This window comes from Lithobates pipiens, unplaced genomic scaffold, assembly GCF_037356315.1.
Source record: "Lithobates pipiens isolate NorthernLeopardFrog02 unplaced genomic scaffold, aLitPip1_a1.2 Scaffold_3, whole genome shotgun sequence".
NCBI lineage: Eukaryota > Metazoa > Chordata > Amphibia > Anura > Ranidae > Lithobates > Lithobates pipiens.
Window position 1 is genome coordinate 250,885,224 of NW_027507790.1, and position 24,490 is coordinate 250,909,713.

The 24,490-nt window shown below is 42.2% G+C and overlaps 1 protein-coding gene across 3 annotated transcripts in view; it reads right to left on the minus strand.

Moving 5' to 3' along the window:
• Positions 1–9,382: 9,382 nt before the first annotated feature.
• Positions 9,383–24,490, minus strand: part of SKOR2 (SKI family transcriptional corepressor 2) — a 63,216-nt gene continuing 48,108 nt past the window's right edge. For all 3 annotated transcript variants that reach the window (XM_077463036.1, XM_077463033.1, XM_077463034.1), the window contains exons 7-9: positions 18,048–18,115; positions 13,601–13,666; positions 9,383–10,021 (exon numbers count right to left, since the gene is read on the minus strand). In XM_077463036.1, coding sequence (XP_077319162.1) covers positions 13,604–13,666; positions 18,048–18,115 — 131 coding nt within the window. In that variant the 3' untranslated portion in view covers positions 9,383–10,021; positions 13,601–13,603. The remainder of the gene's footprint in view (positions 10,022–13,600; positions 13,667–18,047; positions 18,116–24,490) is intronic.

Below are 24,490 nucleotides of genomic sequence, written 5' to 3' on the forward strand. Positions count from 1 at the left end.
AATTTAAACTGCACCTTACCTATCCAGTGTAGATTTTATGCAAAAATTGGTAGGGGGTTAGAGCTCCCCCTGCAGGTGGCACTGCAAAAAACATGCTCCTAATTCCATGTGGCATGTTAGAGAAGACAGGTTTTATTTTTCCAAATTGTGTTTTTGAATTTTTTGTGATCATATAGAAAGCTTTAGTCAGCTTAGCTGTGTGTCTGTTAGGGTCACGGTAAACCTGTGATAATTTGACGGTTCAGTCTTTGTCCAATTAACTCTAGATTTACCTATGATGGACCTATCTAATCAGGCAGGCTACATAGTTAATGGTAGATATAAAGCAGATTGTAAAATCAGATTGCGTGTGGCGACCGTGAGTGTTCTCTAAGCATGGAGTATATTATCTCAGTAACATGCCGTGTTGAGCTTGCTCCAGCAGGGTATGCTAGAGATAGCATTCTGTGTTAAGGATGTCTAGTTGGGGGGCTTCTTTTGCATACTGGGAGTGTTTTTATAGTGTCAGTATACACAAAGGACAAAACATTTCTATATAATTTTGTGCTTTTTGTTTTATATGTTGATTTTGGATAAAAATAACTGTTGAGTCTGCCAGTGACCTCTTGCTGTGCTTGGTTGCATGCTCTGGCTTACTCTGCCTTTGCTCTATTCAGATCTAAACAGCCCAGGTGGCCAATGTGATCAACCTGCCCTGAAAAGCAATGACAGCAGGAGCCACTGTCGATCAAACACGCCCAAGTGAGTGCTGATGGTGATATGGGCAGCTAGGAGCCTGATGGAGCAATAAGAGTGATTGCCAGCAGCTCCTCTTGCCATTGCCTGGCTGTTTGGCTCCAATTAGATCAGTGCAGATATGTGACCTGGGTCTAATGGAAAGGATTCTTCTTCTGCGCCTTTGCACTTCGAGGATGTTGCTGTAACATGCTGTCTTATTTCTAGGCCTTAGAGCCTGGGAACCTGTGAAACCACAAGGATCTCCCATCCTGGAAGAAATCCTTGAAGATACAGGCTGATATGAATTAGTATTTAGTGCCTGGAACAGGGGTTTCCAAGCTTTTTAAGCAAGGGGCCAGTATGTTGCCCTTCGGACTGCGGAGGGGGGCAAACTTAGGCCAGTGGTTGTAGAAATTGTCTTGGTGTCAGTGGAATTAAACCATGCCGAATCATTGGTGTCAGTGAGAGGAATACTGTCCCATCATAGTTGTCAGTAGGAGGAATTCTGCCCCTTCATTGGTGTCAATGGTAGGACATATGCCCATTTGTTATTGTCAGCGGGAGGAATAGTGCCCCATGTCTGTTGTCAATGGGAAGAATTGTGCCCAATCACTGGTGTCATTAGGAGAAATTGTGCCCCATTGTTGGTGTCATTGGGAGGAATTGTGCCCCATTGTTGGTATCATTGGGAGGAACTGTGCTCCTTCATTGGTGGCAGTGGGAAGACATATGCCCAATTGTTGGTGTCAGTGGGTGGACACAAGTTCAATTGTTGGTGTCAGTGAATGGAATAGTGCCCCAAGGGCCGGATAAATACCAGCAAAGGAAGACCACTGGCTAGAGGAAGCCCACATGAAGGTGGAGAGACACTTCTGAGTAGGAAAGTAACATAGGAACCGTACTTAACTGCCTTGAATTTCAATGCACACAGTCGGACATTCCGACCACAAAATCTGTTGGATTTTTTCCGATGGATTTTGGCCGAAACTTGTCTTGCATACACACGGTCGCACAAAGTTGTCATAAAATCCGATCGTTCGGAACGAGGTGACGTACAAAACATACGACGGGACTACGTAGAGGCCAGTAGCCAATAGCTTTCGTCTCCAAATTTTTTATGAGCATGCGTGGCACATTGTGCGTCGGAATTCTCGACAAACGTTCGGAAAAAGTCTGATCGGATTTTGTTGTCGGAAAATTTTAGCTCCAGCTCTCAAACTTTTTCCATCAGAAACTCCGACAGAAAAAGTCCGATAGAGCCCACACACAATCGGAATTTCCGACAACATAATCTGAATGCACTTTTTCCGTGGGAATTTCCGACCGTGTGTATGGGGCATAAGACTGAGATACGACTAGAGCCTCAGTTTTCAAGGAGCCACTTTTGAAGTTTAGGAGTCCAGTGAGTGAGAAATTTATAAGGTTAGAAAGACATGCTGAAGACCAAGGACTGTGTATGAGTAGAATCTACAGGTATCCATGCCCTCCTCCCTATTTCTCTATGCATACATGCAGGAAAATCTACAAAATCTTAATCAAAGTGACTGGTGTCCATCATTCTGAAAATCCAGAGAAAAGAACATCTACCTGAGACAAATATGCCTGGGACATTAATGCCTAATCATTGGTATTGAAACATTAGTAATGTAGCTAATGGGTAGCTAAGCCATATTCCTTCATATTACGTCAGCCTGGCTAATAATAATGCTAGAGTAGTATTATGTTAGACAATGTTCCCCAAATATTGCTTAGTCATGTAGCACATAACTATTTCAGGGGGTCTGAAGACCACATATACTATACAATGTCAGGCGCACATTCCACAAACACTTTTGAAGAGGTAAATAATGATAATTAGTGCAGCGCAACTCAACAAATAAATGCTTGAAATCAAATATAGTTACATAGTTAGTAAGGTTGAATAAAGACACCAGTCCATCCAGTTCAACCTGAGTGAGTTTCTACAATTGTCCCTATCCCTGTACATTACACACTCACATCGGTCCCTACCCTCAAGGAGCCCACAATGCAAGGTCCCCATTCATATACTAGGGCCAATTTTGGACAGAAGCCAATTAACCTACCTGCATGTCGTTGGAGTGTGGGAGGAAGCCCACGCAGGCACAGGGAGAACATGCAAACTCCAGGCAAGGAGTGTTGTGGTTGGGATTTGAACCAGTGACGCTTTTTACTGCTAGGAGAGAGTGCTGACCACTACACCACTGTGCCGCCCAAATATGTAGCAAAAAACAATCCACTGTGCTAATTTACAAGAGAAATATATATAAATATAAATATGCATCCACTCAAAATATATAACGATAGAAAAAAAAGTCCAATAAATAATTCAGCCACCAATGTTAATTGGGCACTAATCTCCCGGCTATGACTCCTGCATCACCAGAAAGGTCAAAGCAAGCTTTATTCTCTGCAGGGCTAATGGCTCCAGTGATCGCCTAGTGAATCTTTACTCTCTCCCAAAATTGGGCACACTGATCCTCAGAAGAAACAGATATATATATATATATATATATATATATATATATATATAGGAGCAAAGAGAAAGCACACAAAATCTAACGTTCTCAATTTTAAAATGTAATCTATAAATCAAATAGAGGTATTGCACTTACAAGACAATCACTGCAGCCACTGCTAACTCCAAAACACATTCACAAGCATTGACCGGCATTCGGCTCGATTCAAAATGGTGGTGGAATGATGTCATGCCCTAAGCTCCGCCCCCATTGCATAATCCCGTGGCCATCTTGGAATCGAGACGAAAAGATACAGCCTAAATTTATGGAGTCGTAGATACAGCCTGACTTTATAGAGAAATTTATTCATAAGCCCCCTGCACATCAGAGGTTCTTTCATCACATTAGAGTCCATCAACCATCATATCAAAAGTCCCCTCACCACATCAGAATTCCCCATTGCATTGGAGTCCCCCATTCATGTCAGAGTCACTCCCATCAAAAAGCCTCTTGGTCACACAGGCCTCCCCATTACAGAGCCATCAGTTACACAGTCCCCTCTTCACATGAGAGCACTCCCATTTGGCTCCAGCAGCATGGAAGGGGGTGGAAGGTAGGGAGCGAGGTCTGCAGGAAGACAACTTTCATCTTCTCCTGATTGCGGGGGGAGGACATGCATGCTGCCTGCCTTGATTTAGAGTTATGAGTTGCCATGGTGCAGGTGAGACAGCCGCCATTACTAAAGCAACAAATGACGGCATGCGTCTTGTCCTTAGAGCTTCATTTGGTGTTATGGTGTTGGAAGCTGGTTTGCACACACCATGCGAACCCATGAAGCTCATTGAGGCTAATCTGTGTCCTGTGCTTGCGGGACCCTGGGGAACCCAAACAACACCCCAGAGTGCTGTGGCATGTTGGCTGAGAAACACTGTTAATGCTAAGGCCGCCTAAAGCATCTTTCTTAATATTTAATTCTCTAATACACATACTTCATTAATACCCCTAAATGCCACCATGTTAGCCAGATGCATGATGCCACTGAAGCAAGTTGTTTAGTTGTTCCTTGTTTTTAGCACAATGTTTTTAGGTTTGGTAGCAGGCACCATAAGGTACCAATGTGTTCTTACCCTTAAGCACTTCAAAGTTCTATACAATACTGATGAAAAAATAAATTAAAGTTTTGAGCATATACATGATTTCCCATAGTTGGCCAAGCTTTCAGAAAGTCAAAACTTATGCAGGAAGTGGGGGACTTTGGACAGATAAGGGCTTAGAAGCGCAAGTTTATGTTCAACAGTTGCAACTCATGAGATGCTAAAGAAGGACATCCTTACGCCCCGTACACACGAGAGAACTTATGTCCGACAGACTTCCGAAGGAGTTCTGCCGGAGTTCTGACGGACTTTTCGACTGAGCGGACTTGGCCACACACAATCACACTAAATTCCGACGGATTCGAACGTGATGACGTACGACTGGACTCAAATAAGGAAGTTCATCGCCAGTAGCCAATAGCTGCCCTAGCGTCGGTTTTAGTCCGTCGGAATAGCATACACACGAGCGAATTTTTCGGAGGGACCGGGTCCGGCGGAGTTCCGTCGGAAAAATTTGAAGCATGTTCCATATTCTAAAGTCCGTCAGACTTTGGCGAATCAAAAGTCCGTTGCAGCCCACACACGATCGAATAGTCTGACGGAATCAGTCCGTCGGACTTTGGATGTTGAAAAGTCCGCTCGTGTGTACGCGGCATTAGGCCGCGTACACACGCGGGGACTGTTCGCTCAACTTTGTCCGTCAAACAGTTTCAGCAAACAGTCCGCTCAAAATTAGCATGGACGGACTTGCCCACACACGACGAACGAACAGTTTGCTGAAACCGTGCGCGATGACGTGAACGGCACGTACGACGGGACGGAAAATACGACGTCCTATACACTGCATTACAACTTTCGGCGTGTAAATCCTTTCTGAGCATGCGCGGAACTTAGTTTGACGAACAAGCCTACACACGAGGGGACTGTTCGCTGAAACCAAGTTTCAGCGGACAGTTTTTCGGAATTTCCGAAAAACTTTGTTCAGCAGACTGTTCGCTGAAACTGTCCGCTGAAAGCCCACACACGGGCGGACTGTCCGCCGAAACACTGTTCAGCGGACAAAGTTGAACGAACAGTCCCCGCGTGTGTACGCGGCCTTAGAGTATCCTCTATGTGCAGAAGGCACACATTTGGACCCTCTGTAATGCAAACCATAAGTTCAATGGCAACATTTTTATTTTTTTTGCATTAACAGATGCATGCAATAGTCAACATCAACAAATAGAAACCACAAAACCAAATTTCCTAAAAACACAGGTGGCCCTTTCATAACTATTTCACTTCTGTTAGCATTTTAAAATAAGTAATACAATAATTTTAAAGATGGATAAAACTCTAGAGAACCACAGACACTTTCAACAATCAAAAGGTTCAATTATTTATACAAATTAATAGCAGAAAATGAAGACTCATATGTTTTAATGAATAACAGATCTAGTTCCTGCTATGTCCAAAAGTCCCTTCTAGTCTGAAGCATATCAATGTATTTCCTTTAGGAGGGGATTTCCAATGGTGATATCACTGGCAGCACACAAATAGTCTATGCAGGTCAGATCAGGAAAAGTTAAAGTGGTTGCAAAGCTGACCCATAAGGCCTTCATCTCTTCTAAGATCCAAGAGACAGGTTACAAAATGTTAACTAGATGGTATAGGGTTCCAGAAACCCTACATAAATTGTTTACGCAGAACTCCCCATTGTGTTGGCGATGTCAGAAGAAGGAATGCTCCATGCTCCACACTTTCTGGTCCTGTGAAGGCCTCAAAGACTTCTGGTCCCAGGTGAAACATTGAATCCTGAAATTTACCGACATTCAATCACTGGACGATACTGCTGCCTTTTTGTTACACTTAACCCCAATGTCACTAAAATATTATAAGCGCTCCCTATTGTTACATCTGCTTAATGCTGCAAGGCATGTATTCCATTATTCTGGAAACAACCAGTATCCCCTCCCAGCAGGACTTGGTTCACAAAGATAAACGACTTTAAGCTGATGGAGGAACTCATGGTGGTGGCACATCACAGAGAGGAACAAGCCCATAAAACTGGACTAAATTTACATGTACATCCCAATATCGGGATATTTTAGGCTCAAACTCTAACACTGCTGAACCAAACCCCCCCCTGGCAACTTATGTTCAGGTCTACTCAGGTCGCCTACACCCCCTCTTCTACCCCCCCACAATTTTATTCCCCTATTCTTTCTCTTTTCTCATCTCCTGCAGGCGGCAGGATTTTTCCTTGTCTCATCTAACCCATTCTTCCCAGTCTTTTAGTATCTATAAATGAACAACTATATACAGGGTGAACCTCCGATAGCAGATATGGGGCATACCGGGTTGTATTGTTTCTGGCCTGATGTTTCTTTTATTTACAATCCTCTTCTACTGATGTTGACTAATGTAATACTTCCCTGTGTGGAAGCTAATGATAAATCCTGAATAGTATATGCACAATGCTCACTGACCATGCTGTGTTTTATTGTGAAGTCTATTGGATTGAATTGTTCCTGCTGGAGGCCCCTCCCCTGTCACCTTTTTTCCCTTGGTGTCAGGAAAACTTGTCAGAAGTGATTCATGCTCATAACAGAGGAACGAAGCAGCATGACACTTGGTGCCCCTAATTGAGATAAGTGCACACTATAGAAAGCTATGTTTTGTTCATATTTCATTTCTGAGGTTTACAACCAATTTTAAGGTATACTGTAAATCTGACATGGTTGTTTATCACATGATGAAGAATCCACTTGGGAAGAGTGACACCATTATATAGATCACACAGGTCAAGCAAAAGGCCCACGGGTGGAATCTGGCCTACCAGGTCTTGTTACGTGGCCCTCTGACCCAGTTATGTAGCTGGAACATGGCTGAATTCCATTCCGCCATCTCTAGCTTGAATCCTCCACTCCTACTTACTTTAAAACATAAAAGCCTTCTGTGTTGACAAGCAACAGCTTTGCTGTCAGCGGTTCCCGGATCTAACAGATCCCTATACTCACTCATGGTGGGGCACAGAGGGGAAAGATCTCTCTAAGAGAGAAAATGATCTCCCTGCAAGGCGATGCAGGCTGTATGTAGTGCACTCCTAAATTCTGCACTCTGTATGTAGTGAACTACTGAATTCTGCACTCTGTATGTAGCGCACTCCTGAACCCTGCACTCTATATGTAGCGCACTCCTGAACTCTGAACTCTGTATGTAGCGCACTTCTGAACTCTGCACTCTGTATGTAGCGCACTCCTGAGCTCTGCACTCTGTATGTAGTGCTCTCCTAAATTCTGCACTTTGTATGTAGCGTACTCCTGAGCTCTGTATGTAGCGTACTCCTGAGCTCTGCGCTCTGTATGTAGCACACTCCTGAACTATGCACTCTGTATTTAGCACACTCCGAAACTTTGCACTCTATACTTAAAGCACTCCTGAACCCTGAACTCTATATGTAATGTACCCCAGATACAACTGGCCCTTTGATGGCAACCATACTGCTGATGCTGTCCCCAATAAAATTGAGGTATTGGACAGAGCTGGAGATTGGTTATACTATTGAAAGCTATTTGTTATATTTGTTTGCTAATTGCTAAAAAATACCTGATGGGAAAGGATGAGATGTATAACTTTCCAAAAGGGAGCAAAAAAGGGAAGTTTATTGTTAGGGTTTGCATACCCTTTAAAGCAACACTAAACAATATCCTTATTCTCCATAAATATAATCCATACACATCCACTACTTATTAGCCCTGTAATCTATTTTTCATTAAATTGATTTTTACTGTGTGTTTCTGCCTCCTTGTAATGTCCAATGTGAGCTCCTGAACCTCTCTGTTTCCCCTTTACTTCTATTTGTTTGGAATGAACAGTAGACGTCATGTGCACACTGCTATGCACACTACACATCCCACAGTCTATAGGCCGTTGAGTAAGAAAGGGTGACTACTTTCCTAACTGCAGTGGGACAATAGAGAGTGAATGTAGCCACCTTCTAACAGGAAGTCTGATCACAGCAGCAAAAAAAAAAAAAAAAAAAAGGATTTCTGGTGGTGGCCGAGAGCAATAGTAGAGCATACACTCGAATAGAATTAGTTTTTTTTTTAAACCAGAATTTAACTTTCTGATATGGGAATGAGGGACACCTATTAGCAACAGTATGTAGGAATAGGACACCCCCCCCCCCCCCAATTAAAGGAGAGTTGTACAAAAAAATAAATTATGTTGGCTTTTGGAATTTACAAATGCAAAAATTTAGAAATTGGATGAAAAATGTAGCACTGTAAAACACTTTTTGATAGCTAATTAGTGCATTTTATATCCAACTATAGAGATCAGAACAAAATAAGGGACAAATGAGGAGCAAAGAGGGACAGAGAGACTTTATTCCGAGGGACAATGAGGGACAGTCCCTCAAAATCAGGGACAGTTGGGAGCTATGTATATCTATATATGTATAATTTTTATATACTATTTGTCTGCAGCCAGTATTCTTGACACAACAAGCATTAAATTTCAACCTCGATCTTGGTACCAGTTCCACGGACTATAGTGGTGGCACCACAAAATGGCGGGGACGCTACCACCTCTGGTGACACTGGTGACCGATCGTGTGTACACAAGTCCGTCGCACAAAAGTTAACGCCTGCTCGGAATCAAGCAGAAGCCAGACTGGCTATTGAACTTCCTTTTTCTCGGATCGCCGTACGACCTGTATGTCACCGCGTTCCCACGTTCGGAATTGTTGGCCAACATTTGTGTGACCGTGTGCATACAAGATAAGCCAACAACCTTCGAACAAAAATCCACGGTTTTGTTGGTTGAAAGTCTGATCTTGTGTACGCGGCATTAGTCTCTTTTGGCCTGGATTTTAGCAACATGTTCAAATCAACTGAGATTTCTTGATTGTTGCCGACTTTTTACCAAGGAGCTCTCTACTGTACTATGACTTTGATATGGTATAAAATTGTCTTACGGTAACTAATTGCACAATGTTCCTTTTTTTGCCTTGTACTTTTTAAGTTTCAGGATGGAGAGGCCAGGTGGTAATACCTACTGTATGGTTGGAGTAGACTTTGATCACAAACACAAGCTGGTGGAAACTCAAAAAGCACTTGATAGCTTTTATTATAGATTCTTATCCACATAATATTAAAGAAACTACAAGAACGGAGATAAATACTTTGAGAACAGAGATTATATTCTTAATTACACTTAATATTAAACTGTAAAATATGTCCAGAAGGGTACAGTCTAACCCATACAGCAGGCAGAAGAAAACAAACAGAGGAGACCAACGTCGGAAAATGTCCAGTGTTGGAGAACTAAGCTCATCCTTGGCTTTGTCCTACTGCAGCTCGTCTGGCATAGAACGTTGAATCCCATTCATGGTTTATTAAGTGGAGTCCTTGTCCAAGCTCTGAGTCCGGTATTTAGAAACTTGTGTCCATTGTTCATTTTGGTACCACACCAGCCGGACGTATAATCGTGGTCAATGTTCATGTCCTTAAAAGGTCTAGTGCATGTTCTGTGGTCTCTTGTACTTTGGTAGTTCCACACCAACATAGTTTTCTGACGTGAAATCATAGTTAGCTGCTATACATCATAAGATTGTTTGAGGTCTGAGGTTCTTGATAAGCCAGTTATTCCACCAGAACATCTGGTGTCCAGTCTATATATATATAGCATGGAGGATTGGGAAATATTACAAAAACGTAGCTGTTGATGCTGACCTTGACGTAGACATACCTGATAAGAAAGAAAACTCATTTTAGAACTCTTGACCTAAAGACTATTCCATGGTTTACAATGGCTGGGTTGTTTAACACCTTATCCCGCGTACACACGGTCGTAATTTCGGCCAGCAAAAGACCGACGAGAGCTTTTTTGTCGGAAAATGCGATTGTGTGTATGCTCCGTCTGAATTTTGCTGGCCAAATTTGCGCCAGCAAAAGATTGAGAGCAGGTTCTCAATTTTTCAGACGGAAAAAGGAAATTCCGTTCGTGCGTATGCAATTCCAACGCGCAAAAACTCATGCATGCTCAGATTCAACTACGAGATGGAAGCTATTGGCTACTGGGTATTGAACTTCCTTTTTCTAGTCCCGTTGTACGCGCTGTACATCACCGCATTCTTGACGGTTGTAATTTGGTGTGACCGCGTGTATACAAGACAGCTTGAGAGAAATCCCGTCGGAATTCCATCGGGAAAACCATCAGAGCTTTTTCCAACCAAAATTCCGATCGTGTTTACGCGGCATAGAAGTGTAACTAAAGGCAAAGTTTGTTTTGGATAGAGTGAGGAGGGATTAGATCACTTGTCAAGTTTTTATGGCTGTCTGCGGCCCATTATGGGGATTCGCCCTCATTATTTGTCCGGCTTACCATCATCACCAAGAGTGAAAGTGAATGGAAATCCAATGTTTGAGCTTGTCACCAGAATAGGAATAGATGGGAAATCTTTCAATGGGGACACTAATTCTGATGACAAGCAGGGAGTTCTTCACTATGCAGGGATTTCCTCTCATTTCCTGTTTTGGATAAGTGACAGGAAGTGAATGGAAATCCCCCAATGGGACACAGATGGCAATAAAAAAAAATACTGGGGGTTGCAACCTCCCCTTACTCTATTCACAAGAGAGAAAAAAATGACATTTTGCAAAATTTTGAATCAGCTTCTAAAATTGGAGGGCTGCTTAAAGTAACTATAGGTACTTTTTTTTTTGCATTTTGGATAGAGCAAGGGAGGTTGCTCTATCCATATAGAGTTATAGAGGTTATAGAGCAAGGGAGGGTTTTGACCCTTGTCAAAAAAAAATGTCGCCATCTGTGTCCCATTGCGGAGATTTCCCTTCACTTCCTGTCCCATAGCCAAACAGGAAGTGAGAGAAAATTCCTGCAAATTAAGGGAATTCCTTGGGGACCCCCCAGGTCTCCAGAACTAGTGTCCCCATTGGAAGATTCCACCTCTAATACCTTTCTGGGGACAACCCAAAATTATTATTTTTTTAAAAACTTTTATGCCCCGTACACATGATCGGACCACGGATTTCTTTCCGAAGGATGTTGGCTCAAACTTGTCTTGCATACACACGGTCACACAAATGTTGGCCAAAAATTCCAAACGCGGTGACGTACAAGACGTACAAGACGTACGACGAGCCGAGAAAAAGGAAGTTCAATAACCAGTGCGGCTCCTTCTGCTTGATTCAGAGCATGCGTGAACTTTTGTGCAACGGACTTTGTGTACACACGATCGGACTTTCCGACAACAAGTGTTGTTGTCGGAAAATTGGAGAACCTGCTCTCAAACATTTGTGGGCGGAAATTCCGACAGCAAATGTTCGATGGAGCATACTCATGGTCGGACTTTCCGACAACAAGCTCACATCGGACATTTCCAGTTGGAAAGTCCGACTGTGTGTACGGGGCATTACTTTTAATGATAATGGTAAACAGGATAAATCCTTAACCGGGGTACAGACAGCAATAAAAACGGACAGAGGTTCTAATCCCTCTCCACTCTATCCAAAACAAAAAAAAAGTTATGCCTTTAGTTATACTTTAAGTGTAAATTGATTAATCTACTAAAGCAGACACCCAGAGCAACTTATTTTCAAAGCCTTCCCTGTTTTAGGATAAATTTGTCACAAACTCGATCAATTGAAATGGAACCTTTGATGAAAATATATACATCATCCCCTAAACAGCTTATAAATGTAACAGCATAGAGACAAGGATGAGCGAGTTTAGGGTGGAAGAACCTGACTGGCCTGCACAGAGTCCTGACCTCAACCTGATAGAACATCATTGGGATGAATTAGAGCGGAGACTACGAGCCAGGCCTTCTCGTCCAACATCAGTGCCTGACCACACAAATGTGCAGGCCAGTCAGGTTCCTCCATCCCAAACTTATTCTGATAAAACTTTTGTTCTGCAGCTGCCATCTTCTAGCACAGTTCAGTATGCAAAAGGATTGGGTCTGTAGCACACCCATGTAGGAGTTGTTGGCAAATTCAGTTCTATTTTCCCACATAGAACACACAGCATTTGCTTCATTCTTCGACTGGCTCAGAAAACAATCTAAGAGATCTTTTTAGGGTTTTTATTGGGAACAATGAACTGGGATAGGGAGAAGGAGCATGGGACAAAAGCTCCGCTTGTTTGCGCCCCCCCCCCCCCTCAGCTACCACACATGTCAACCAGGTATCCACTCCCACTTCTGTGTAAGATCTACACAATTTTTGCCCCCCCCTGCCTTCTGGGAGACACACAGGTCCCAGAATACACCCCGGGACCATTCAGAAAGCGAAGCGTGACTTGCGCATGCACACAAGGTTTCGCTTCCTGTTTTTTAGACATGTGCTGAAAATGTCATTCGTTTTCGTTTCATTCGTATTCTTTTTTGGGGTCATTTGTTATGATCGCAATTCGTAAACGTGAAAATTCATAAATTTGAAAGTTTGAAAATTTGAAAATCAGATAATTCCTAAATTTGAAAATGTAAAAATCCAAAAATTCGTAAATTCTAAAATAAGAAAAGTAATCTGAATAGTCGGAAGAATGAAAATCCAAAAATTCTAAATAATAACTAACTAATAATAACTAACTATTAAATTATAAGTATTTGAATCTCCTTTCCCATTTGGCTGTGAATTGTAATGAATATGAATTTATCCAAAGTTACAAATTATATGAAATAACAAATGCCGCATCTAAACAAATGGAACGGATCGAATTAATAATAAATAATAATAATAAAAATTTTCATTGTTATTATTTAATTATTATTGTTATTTAATATTATTAATTTGTTACATCCATTTGTTTAGATACGGCATTCGTTATTTTTGGATAATTCGTAACTTCGGATAAATCGTATTCGTTACGATTCACAGCCAAATGGGAAAGGAAATTCAAATACCTATAATTTAATAGTTAGTTATTATTTCAGATTTTGGAATTTATGAGTGTGAGAGTTTTTGAATTCACAAATGTTCAGAAAAATTTGTTAAACGGGTTTTCTTTAATTCAGATGTTTCCAAATTAACGAATTTGTCTAAACTCAGATTTCGTTAATTTTGTTAACTCAGATTTTCAAATTTTTGGATTTTCGATTTTACACGTTTTCGAATTTACGATGATCATCGGAAGAATTCGCCAAACGGGTTTTCGTTACTCCAGATGTTTATGAATTAACAAATTTGTCTAAGAGCTGAGAAAAGGAATTCGGACCGAAACTAATTGCACATGTCTACTGTTTCCTTAGTAAGGATGCCGCCGCCGCCGCCTGCACCCACAGCCAATCGGCACGCTAAGTCTACATACCTTTTAACTTTTGCTCAGGTGAGTTCCGAGTTTTTCTTTCCTTATTAAGCTGGCTGCATAAGGGATCTGTAAAACAACAATACAAAGGCTTACTATACATGTACCTAATAGTAATACTCAGTATCACTAAAATGAATTGTCTTCCACTAGTCAACAGAGGATTCAAGTGGAACACATTCAATTCTAATAAAACAAAATAAATAAAATAGTTGCACAATTTCACCAATCTTCCCATATCATTCAACCCACTTCTAGTCCAGGCTGGGGTGTAGATGTCCCCCTGGGGAGCCAGTGTCTTATCATATAAGGTCCTCCATCCGATAGTGTCCGCTGCACCAACACAGATTCCGAAAATTGCCGAGGATGAACGGCGCCTGCGCCGTGAGTCCAGGTTCTATCCCCACTATCCAAGTGGACATAGAGTAGGAATATAAAAGAGCCGAGCGCAGCGAGGCCGAGCCCGAAGCATGGCGAGCGAAGCTCGCCCGCGAGAGGCCCTCTAATATTCACAACCCTATGTCCGCTTGGATGGTGGGGCTACCACCTCCACTCACGGCGCAGGCGCCGTTCAGCTTCGGAGATTTTCCGAAGCTTCGTCTGCTCCGTACTGCGCATGCGCAGTACGGCGCGGACACTATATGATGGCCGGACACTATATGGCACAACACCGGTATCACCCCATCCCGGGCTTAGAGTCATTACTGTACTGAATGGAAGGACCACCCACCACTGCGACCCCCGGAGGAGAAGGGAGTGTTTAAGGTTAAATGGGGAATTTTTATTTTTAATACAGAAGTAGAATCTATACACCTAGCAAAATGAATGGCAGCAGATAAGATGAGCATTTCATGACTTTGAATAGCCAATCATGTGCAAAGGGGGAAAAAAAAAGGAGTTTTGCTAGCACATGATTGGATATTCAAAGTCAACACAGATTCACCTTATTTACTGAGCAGAGGCTACTCCGACGCCGAATCATTCCCTCGTCTTCATAATTGAGTGCACAATTCGAATGACACTAGAGGGCGCTGCTGGCTTGAAGTCTTGTGTATGTCTTATGTATCAAAGTGTTCTCAATATAAAATAGGATTATTTATCCAATGCATCATTGGATAAATAATCAATCAATCCAATGTCATCAGCCAGAAATTGTCAAGAACTGTTTAAATGTAAAAAAAATATATATTAAAATGAAAAAAGAAAGCCAGTCCATTGTTGGACACCTGGCTCTGTTCCCACCTTATGTTTTTTTTATTGACTTTACAATCTTTAATTGCTTATATTCTGATAAAAAAAAAGATTAATAAAAACTTATTGAACCTAAAATGAAAAAAGAAAATGTATTCTTTACTTTGCCAGATGTTTTTTTTTTTTTTGATAACAAAGAACTACATAATGATTTATCTGGTTGTTTTTATTGAAGAAATATTTTTTTTTTTTTTTTTTTTTTTTTTTTTTTAAGGTTTGTGACTAACAAACCTATATTTCTAGTATTTCTTGTGTATTTCAAAGTAGTCAGTCTCCATGGACTATATATACATTTTGCACTTTACAGCTTTAGTAAATAAACAACATTGTGTACTTAAAAGTGGGGTATGCCTGTATGTGTGTGTATATATATATATAGATAGATAGATATAGATATAGAGATATATCTATATATAATGTATATATACAAAGTGGGGTATGCCTTTATATACATATGTTTTATATATATATATATATATATATATATATAGTTTTTACTTCTTAGTACATTACTTGTTGTATACATTGTCTAATTTCCATAAATACTGTGTGTGTGTATATATATATATATATATATATATATATATATATATATATATATATATATATATATATATATAGTGTGCTTTAAAGTAAAAATTCATAGACTTGATTGGGATGTACCTGTATAGCAGACTTGACATACCATTCAAGTCTATAGGAAGTTAGTGCCAAAGCACAGGCAGACGGGCCCTAGCTTTCTACCGGCCAGTCAGCAGACAGACAGCATGGGAGATAAGTACAGGTCTGAGCAAAGGTGATTGAATTTGGCTGGTAGAAAAAACAAAAAAAACAAAAAAACAACCATTCTGTACTCTATCCAAAAAAATAAATAAAATCAAAGGTGGACTATAGATGTTGTTATTAAATATAGCCCCCTAGCCATACTTTTACATTTTAACACCCTTTGGGGTTTTTGTACTCTACACTTAATGTGATTGTAGCCGTATTAGTGCAATTGTGACAGAGACAATTGAGTACTGTCCGTGATACTTTTTTTATTTGCACTAACATACAATTTTTCAGGACAAGCTTTCGGGGTATGTCCGTACTGCTTGGACCTTGAAGAAGGGGACATACCCCGAAAGCTTGTCCTGAAAAATTGTATGTTAGTGCAAATAAAAAAAGTATCACGAACAGTACTCAATTTTCTCTGTACTCTACACTGACACCTAGTGGTTTATACACATGTTGCAGATAGGAATTTCTGCACATATTTTTTTCGGATATGTGAGTTAGCAGGGTTTATTTACTAAAGGCAAATACTAAGTTAATTTTGCAAGGGAATTTGCACTTTACCAATACGTTTTCCGCAGAGCTTAGTGATTGTGGTGCAATTTTAATTTGCAAAGGATACCCAATCCCGCGCAAGGAAAATTAAAAAAGCATTTTTGCTTTCATGTGATTGAATGATGGAAGTCAGCAGAGTTCACCACATTCAGTAAGCTCTGGGGATAATTCCCTTGCAAAGTGAACAGCCCATTTGCCTTTATAAAATCAACCCTATCATGCGCATAATGTGTGCACACTGGTGTGAGGCAGGGGTGTATACTGTATAAAGGGGTCACAGGGGTCTCCATTGCGACCCAGCCCCATGCTCCAGGAGGCCCATGCTGCCCCTTGTACACTTGTATAGGAGGGAGGCAGGGATGGTGGTCTGTAGAGGAACCGATTCTTCCATGTAGCCACTGAATGCCCACTTCTCCTCCTCTCCCTCCTGCAGACATTCAGCTGCTGCAGGAAGGAAATGGAGGGCATTGGTTCCTCTACATGCCGCTCCTGCTGCCTGCCTTTTGCACTCCTGCTGCCCAGGGCTCCCCACTAATCTCCAGGCCCTTTAATTCCATTGTGGGGCCCTTTATTATGGTCCCGCAGTGGACCATCTTCCTGCCGTTTTGGGGTCACCCTATGGTGGTGTAACACCAGAGCACAGTCGCAAGTGATACCTTTGTGGCCCTGGTAGTTCCGCCACTGGTGTCAGTGTTTTTTTTTATTTTTGTTGTTGTTTTTTTAAATATATATATATATATATATATATATATATTTTTTTAGCATTATATTTTATTTATTTATTTTATTTTCTAAATATATTTTAAATATATTTTAGGACCTCAATCGGGGGGCTTTGGTCCCTTTCTCTGTCTCAAAGTAGAGATATCAGGGGTCTGTTTCACCAAAGCCCCCCAATTGGGGTCCTAAAATATATTTAGAAAATAAAAAAATGAAATTAATAAATAAAATATAATGCTAAAAAATATTAAAAAAAAAAAAAAAAAAAACAACAAAAAAAAAATAACTACTGACACCAGTGGCGGAACTACCAGATCCGCAAAGGTATCACTTGCGACTGGGCTCTGGCGTTCCACCACCATAGGGTGACCCCAAGAAGGCAGGAAGGTGGCCCACTGCAGGACCATAATAAAGGGAAGGTCCCCGGCTGGGCACTAGGGGATCCCTTTTTATGATTTCTTGCATCGGGGGGCCCTGAAGGTTCTAGTGCATTTCAGTGCTTGTTTTTTTTCCTCCCTTTATTTAATATCTGTGTAATTCTGTGTGCTGCAGGGCATTGCGATGCAATACAGCACATTTGAATGCACTGCACAAAAAAATGCAGCATATCTCCGTTTTTTTTTTCCAACGCACACGCATGAAGCATGTTGCTATGAACTAAAGACAAATTGCTTTGTTCTTGCATTGGGACTGCATTGGGCAATGGTGCCGATTGCTTCTGGTGGAAGCAAAGTCAATTTTCCTATTATCTTTCTCACAACACAATCCCAAACTGCCTCCTAGTGGTTGAAGTCTGAAGTGCACCTGAGACTCTACCAAGTACTTGTCATATATATATATATATATATATATATATATATATATATATATATTTTTTTTTTTTTGATACATATATTTATACATATGTATATACGTATCTATGTTTTTTTTCCCCTCAAATTAAAGTCAGACCACTACGTGCTCGATTCTGATTGGCTGCATGGGTTAATAAATATAAACAAACAAAACATAGGAAAACATTTATTATATTGCAGCTTACTAATGCTTAAATGTGATGGCTGCATTTGTTTTCTTTTTTTTTTAGGCTTTCTTTCTTTAATATATTTTCACCTATACCATGTATGTACCATGTAAATTGTTAGGGACTTACAATCTGTAACTGCTGAACCATCTCTTCCCTGTACGCCAGCTCCCGCTTCATCTGATCATGGAAGTTGTCTAGAAATAATAATAAAAAAAAACTATTATTATATACAGTGTAACGAGACTATTCAATAATGTATTCTCATACTTATAAAGTTTCAGCATATTATACAAATTGATCTACGGAGTACAAAGGACTATTCTCATCAGTCCCTGGGCTAAAATGTCACTTTCACCCTGATAGAAGCACACATACCTACTAGGGTCAGTTTGGTTAGACACCAATTTGTCTGCTGGAGTTGCTCATAGCCAACAGAATTCAATTTTCTTTATTTTATTTCCATTGGAAACAAGAAACAGGAGTATGCTGGCTGCTACTAGCAATTTAATAATTACTAAATCTAGGTAGCAAGTGAAACTAGTTTAATGATGTAAATCGGGGGTCTCCAAACTTTCTAAACAAAGGGCCAGTTTACTGTCTTTCAGACTTTAGGGGGGTCGGACTGTGGCCATCAAGAGTACAAAATGTTCCTTCATCAGTGGGAGTATACAATCCCCCGTCATCGGTCTCCTTGATATTCCTGGAGGAAATGTGCCCCACCATTGGTGTCATAGTTGGTGTCATTGGAAGGAACTGTGCCCCATTGTTGATGTTATTGGTAGGAAGAACTGTGCCCCATCATTGATGTCATTGGTAGGAACTGTGTCCCATCATTGATGTCATTGGTAGGAACTGTGCCCCATCATTGATGTCATTGGTAGGAACTGTGCCCCATCATTGATGTCATTGGTGGGAACTGTGCCCCATCGTTGATGTCATTGGTAGGAACTGTGTCCCATCATTGATGTCATTGGTGGGAACTGTGCCCCATCGTTGATGTCATTGATAGGAACTGTGTCCCATCGTTGATGTCATTGGTAGGAACTGTACCCCATCATTGATGTCATTGGTGAGAACTGTGTCCCATCGTTGATGTCATTGGTAGGAACTGTACCCCATTATTGATAGGAACGGTGCCCCATCATTGATGTCATTTGTGGGAACTGTACCCCATTATTGATAGGAACTGTGCCCCATCATTGATGTCATTGGTGGGAACTGTGCCCCATCGTTGATGTCATTGGTAGGAACTGTGCCCCATCGTTGATGTCATTGGTAGGAACAGTGCCCCATTGTTGATGTCATTGGTAAGAACTGTGCCCCATTGTTGATGTTATTGGTAGGAAGAACTGTGCCCCATCGTTGATGTCATTGGTAGGAACTGTGTCCCATCATTGATGTCATTGGTAGGAACTGTGCCCCATCATTGATGTCATTGGTAGGAACTGTGCCCCATCATTGATGTCATTGGTGGGAACTGTGCCCCATCGTTGATGTCATTGGTAGGAACTGTGTCCCATCATTGATGTCATTGGTGGGAACTGTGCCCCATCGTTGATGTCATTGATAGGAACTGTGTCCCATCGTTGATGTCATTGGTAGGAACTGTACCCCATCATTGATGTCATTGGTGAGAACTGTGTCCCATCGTTGATGTCATTGGTAGGAACTGTACCCCATTATTGATAGGAACTGTGCCCCATCATTGATGTCATTGGTGGGAACTGTGCCCCATCGTTGATGTCATTGGTAGGAACTGTGCCCTGATAGTTTATGCCATTGGTAGGAACTGTGCTCCATCGTTGATGTCATTGGTAGGAACTGTGCCCCATCGTTGATGTCATTGGTAGGAACCGTGCCCCATTGTTGATGTCATTGGTAAGAACTGTGCCCCATCGTTGATGTCATTGGTAGGAACTGTACCCCATCATTGATGTCATTGGTGAGAACTGTGTCCCATCGTTGATGTCATTGGTAGGAACTGTACCCCATTATTGATAGTAACTGTGCCCCATCATTGATGTCATTTGTGGGAACTGTACCCCATTATTCATAGGAACTGTGCCCCATCATTGATGTCATTGGTGGGAACTGTGCCCCATCGTTGATGTCATTGGTAGGAACTGTGTCCCATCATTGATGTCATTGGTGGGAACTGTGCCCCATCGTTGATGTCATTGGTGGGAACTGTGTCCCATCGTTGATGTAATTGGTAGGAACTGTACCCCATCGTTGATGTCATTGGTGAGAACTGTGTGCCATCGTTGATGCCATTGGTAGGAACTGTACCCCATTATTGATAGGAACTGTGCCCCATCATTGATGTCATTTGTGGGAACTGTACCCCATTATTGATAGGAACTGTGCCCCATCATTGATGTCATTGGTGGGAACTGTGTCCCATCGTTGATGTCATTGGTAGGAACTGTGCCCTGATAGTTTATGCCATTGGTAGGAACTGTGCTCCATCGTTGATGTCATTGGTAGGAACTGTGCCCCATCGTTGATGTCATTGGTAGGAACAGTGCCCCATTGTTGATGTCATTGGTAAGAACTGTGCCCCATTGTTGATGTTATTGGTAGGAAGAACTGTGCCCCATCGTTGATGTCATTGGTAGGAACTGTGTCCCATCATTGATGTCATTGGTAGGAACTGTGCCCCATCATTGATGTCATTGGTAGGAACTGTGCCCCATCATTGATGTCATTGGTGGGAACTGTGCCCCATCGTTGATGTCATTGATAGGAACTGTGCCCCATCGTTGATGTCATTGATAGGAACTGTGTCCCATCGTTGATGTCATTGGTAGGAACTGTACCCCATCATTGATGTCATTGGTGAGAACTGTGTCCCATCGTTGATGTCATTGGTAGGAACTGTACCCCATTATTGATAGGAACTGTGCCCCATCATTGATGTCATTTGTGGGAACTGTACCCCATTATTGATAGGAACTGTGCCCCATCATTGATGTCATTGGTGGGAACTGTGCCCCATCGTTGATGTCATTGGTAGGAACTGTGCCCTGATAGTTTATGCCATTGGTAGGAACTGTGCTCCATCGTTGATGTCATTGGTAGGAACTGTGCCCCATCGTTGATGTCATTGGTAGGAACAGTGCCCCATTGTTGATGTCATTGGTAAGAACTGTGCCCCATCGTTGATGTCATTGGTAGGAACTGTACCCCATCATTGATGTCATTGGTGAGAACTGTGTCCCATCGTTGATGTCATTGGTAGGAACTGTACCCCATTATTGATAGTAACTGTGCCCCATCATTGATGTCATTTGTGGGAACTGTACCCCATTATTGATAGGAACTGTGCCCCATCATTGATGTCATTGGTGGGAACTGTGCCCCATCGTTGATGTCATTGGTAGGAACTGTGCCCTGATAGTTTATGCCATTGGTAGGAACTGTGCTCCATCGTTGATGTCATTGGTAGGAACTGTGCCCCATCGTTGATGTCATTGGTAGGAACTGTGCCCCATCGTTGATGTCATTGGTAGGAACTGTACCCCATTATTGATAGGAACTATGCCCCATCATTGATGTCATTGGTGGGAACTGTGCCCCATCGTTGATGTCATTGGTAGGAACTGTGCCCTGATAGTTTATGCCATTGGTAGGAACTGTGCTCCATCGTTGATGTCATTGGTAGGAACTGTGCCCCATCGTTGATGTCATTGGTAGGAACTGTGCCCCATCGTTGATGTCATTGGTAGGAACTGTACCCCATTATTGATAGGAACTATGCCCCATCATTGATGTCATTGGTGGGAACTGTGCCCCATCGTTGATGTCATTGGTAGGAACTGTGCCCTGATAGTTTATGCCATTGGTAGGAACTGTGCTCCATCGTTGATGTCATTGGTAGGAACTGTGCCCCATCGTTGATGTCATTGGTAGGAACTGTGCCCCATCGTTGATGTCATTGGTAGGAACTGTGCCCCATCGTTGATGTCATTGGTAGGAACTGTGCCCCATCGTTGATGTCATTGGTAGGAACTGTGCCCCATCATTGATGTCATTGGTAGGCACTATGCCCCATCGTTGATGTCACTGGTAGGAACTGTGCCCCATCGTTGATGTCATTGGTAGGAACTGTGCCCTGATAGTTTATGCCATTGGTAGGAACTGTGCTCCATCGTTGATGTCATTGGTAGGAACTGTGCCCCATCGTTGATGTCATTGGTAGGAACTGTGCCCCATCGTTGATGTCATTGGTAGGAACTGTGCCCCATCGTTGATGTCATTGGTAGGAACTGTGCCCCATCGTTGATGTCATTGGTAGGAACTGTGCCCCATCATTGATGTCATTGGTAGGCACTATGCCCCATCGTTGATGTCACTGGTAGGAACTGTGCCCCATCGTTGGTGTCATTGGTATGAACTATACCCCATCGTTGATGCCATTGGTAGGAACTGTGCCCCATCACTGGTGCCATTGGGAGGAATTGTGCCCTTCATTGGTGTCAGTAAATAAAATAGCAACCCAAGGGCCAGATAAAAGCAAGCAAAGTGCAGCATCCAGGCTCCCAGGCCACAGTTTGTAGACCACTGATATAAATGGTACCAGATATTGCAACATTCCAGCAAATCTTCTGTTAAGAATAAACCCTCTGGCCAAGATTCACCTGATTGAGGATTACCAGGAGGAGGAGTTGGGAATATCTGAACTGCGTATTCACAAGGATCCGAGATCCCAGATCACCAGGACATCAACAATAATAAAGTTCCAGCATCAGTGGGCACAGAAAGCTCTGCCACTCATGGACACAAATGTGTGGCGTGTGGGCATTAAAGCGCACCCTTTTTGCCTCCGCACATATGCATTACATGGGGGGCAAGAGGTTAATATACACTTTGACAATTAAGGCTACCTTTTTTTTCTTTTAACCACTTGCCGCCCGCCCTATTACAAATAGACGGCGGCAAAGTGGTTTCATAATCCTAACCGGACGTCATATGACGTGATAAGGATTATGAGCCGCTGCGTGCCCCCGGGGGCGCGCATCGCGGCGATCGTTGTTGCGGGGTGTCAGTCTGACACCCGGCAACTACGATCTCGGTAAAGAGTCTCCGACGGAGACTCTTTACCACGTGATCAGCCGTGTCCAATCACGGCTGATCACAGTGTAAATGGGAAGAGCCGGTGATCGGCTTTTCCTCACTCGTGTCTGTCAGACGCGAGTAGAGGAGAGCCGATCGGCTGCTCCTCTGACAGGGGGGGTCTGTGCTGATCGATTATCAGCACAGCCCCCCCAAGGATGCCCACACTGGACCACCAGGGACGCCACCAGACCACCAGGGATGCCCAGCAGAGGTAATCCTCCCTAGACCACCAGGGATGCCAGTCAGGCACAATGGATGCCAATCAGTGCCCATAATAGATGGCAATCAGTGCCCACAATGGGCATCACTGATTGGCATGCATTATTGTTTGGCACTGATTGGCATCCATTAGTACAGTATAACACCTGTGTTGCTAATGAGTGCCCACCTGTGCCGCTAATGAGTGCCCACCTGTGCCGCCTATCAGTGCCCACCTGTGCAGCCTATCAGTGCCCACCTGTGCCGCCTATCAGTGCCCACCCATGCCCATCTGTGCCGCCTACCAATGCCCATCTGTGCCGTCTACCCATGCCCATCTGTGCTGCCTACCCATGCCCATCTGTGCCGCCCATCCATGCCAATACGTGCCAGCTATCAGTGCCAATTTGTGTCACCTATCAGTGTCCATCCGTGTCGCCCATCCGTGTCGCCCATCCGTGTCGCCTATCAGTGTCGCCTATCAGTGCTGCCTATCAGTGCCGCCTATCAGTGTCCATCAATGCCACCTCATCAGTGCCACTTCATTGGTGCCCATCAGTGCCGCCTTATCAGTGCCCATCAGTGTAGCCCCATCAGTGCCCATCCGTGAAGGAGAAAACGTACTTATTTACAAAGTTTTGAAACTGAAACAAAAAAAAAACATTTTTTTTTCAAAATTTTCGGTATTTTTTTATTTGTAGCACAAAAAATAAAAACCGCAGAGGTGATCAAATACCACCAAAAGAAAGCTCTATTTGTGGGAAAAAATTTGTGGGTACAGTGTAGCATGACCGCGCAATTGTCATTCAAAATGCGACAGCGCTGAAAGCTCAAAATTGGTCTGGGCAGGAAGGTGTTTAAGTGCCCTGTATTGAAGTGGTTAATATAAATCTATGATAACATTTGCCTATTTTCCCCCCAGAAACATTAGAGTAGAGTACCTAATACAGTAGCTTTTTTTAATTTTTTTGGAAACGTTGGAAACATTTAAGCAAGTTGCACTTGTTTTCACAGGCAACTCCTTTTTCTCTATAACTAACCACCTGTAGTTGGATTTCATAATAACCCATGTATTTCACATTATTCATATTCATTTGCATATGTTATTAATACAATTATTATTATTATTATTATCATGAATTATTAAGATATTCAAATTATTATTATTGTAGCAGTAGTGCTATTATCATCAATATTATTATTAATTCAATAATAAGCAATAGTTATTAGTTTATAGAAGTTTATACTATACT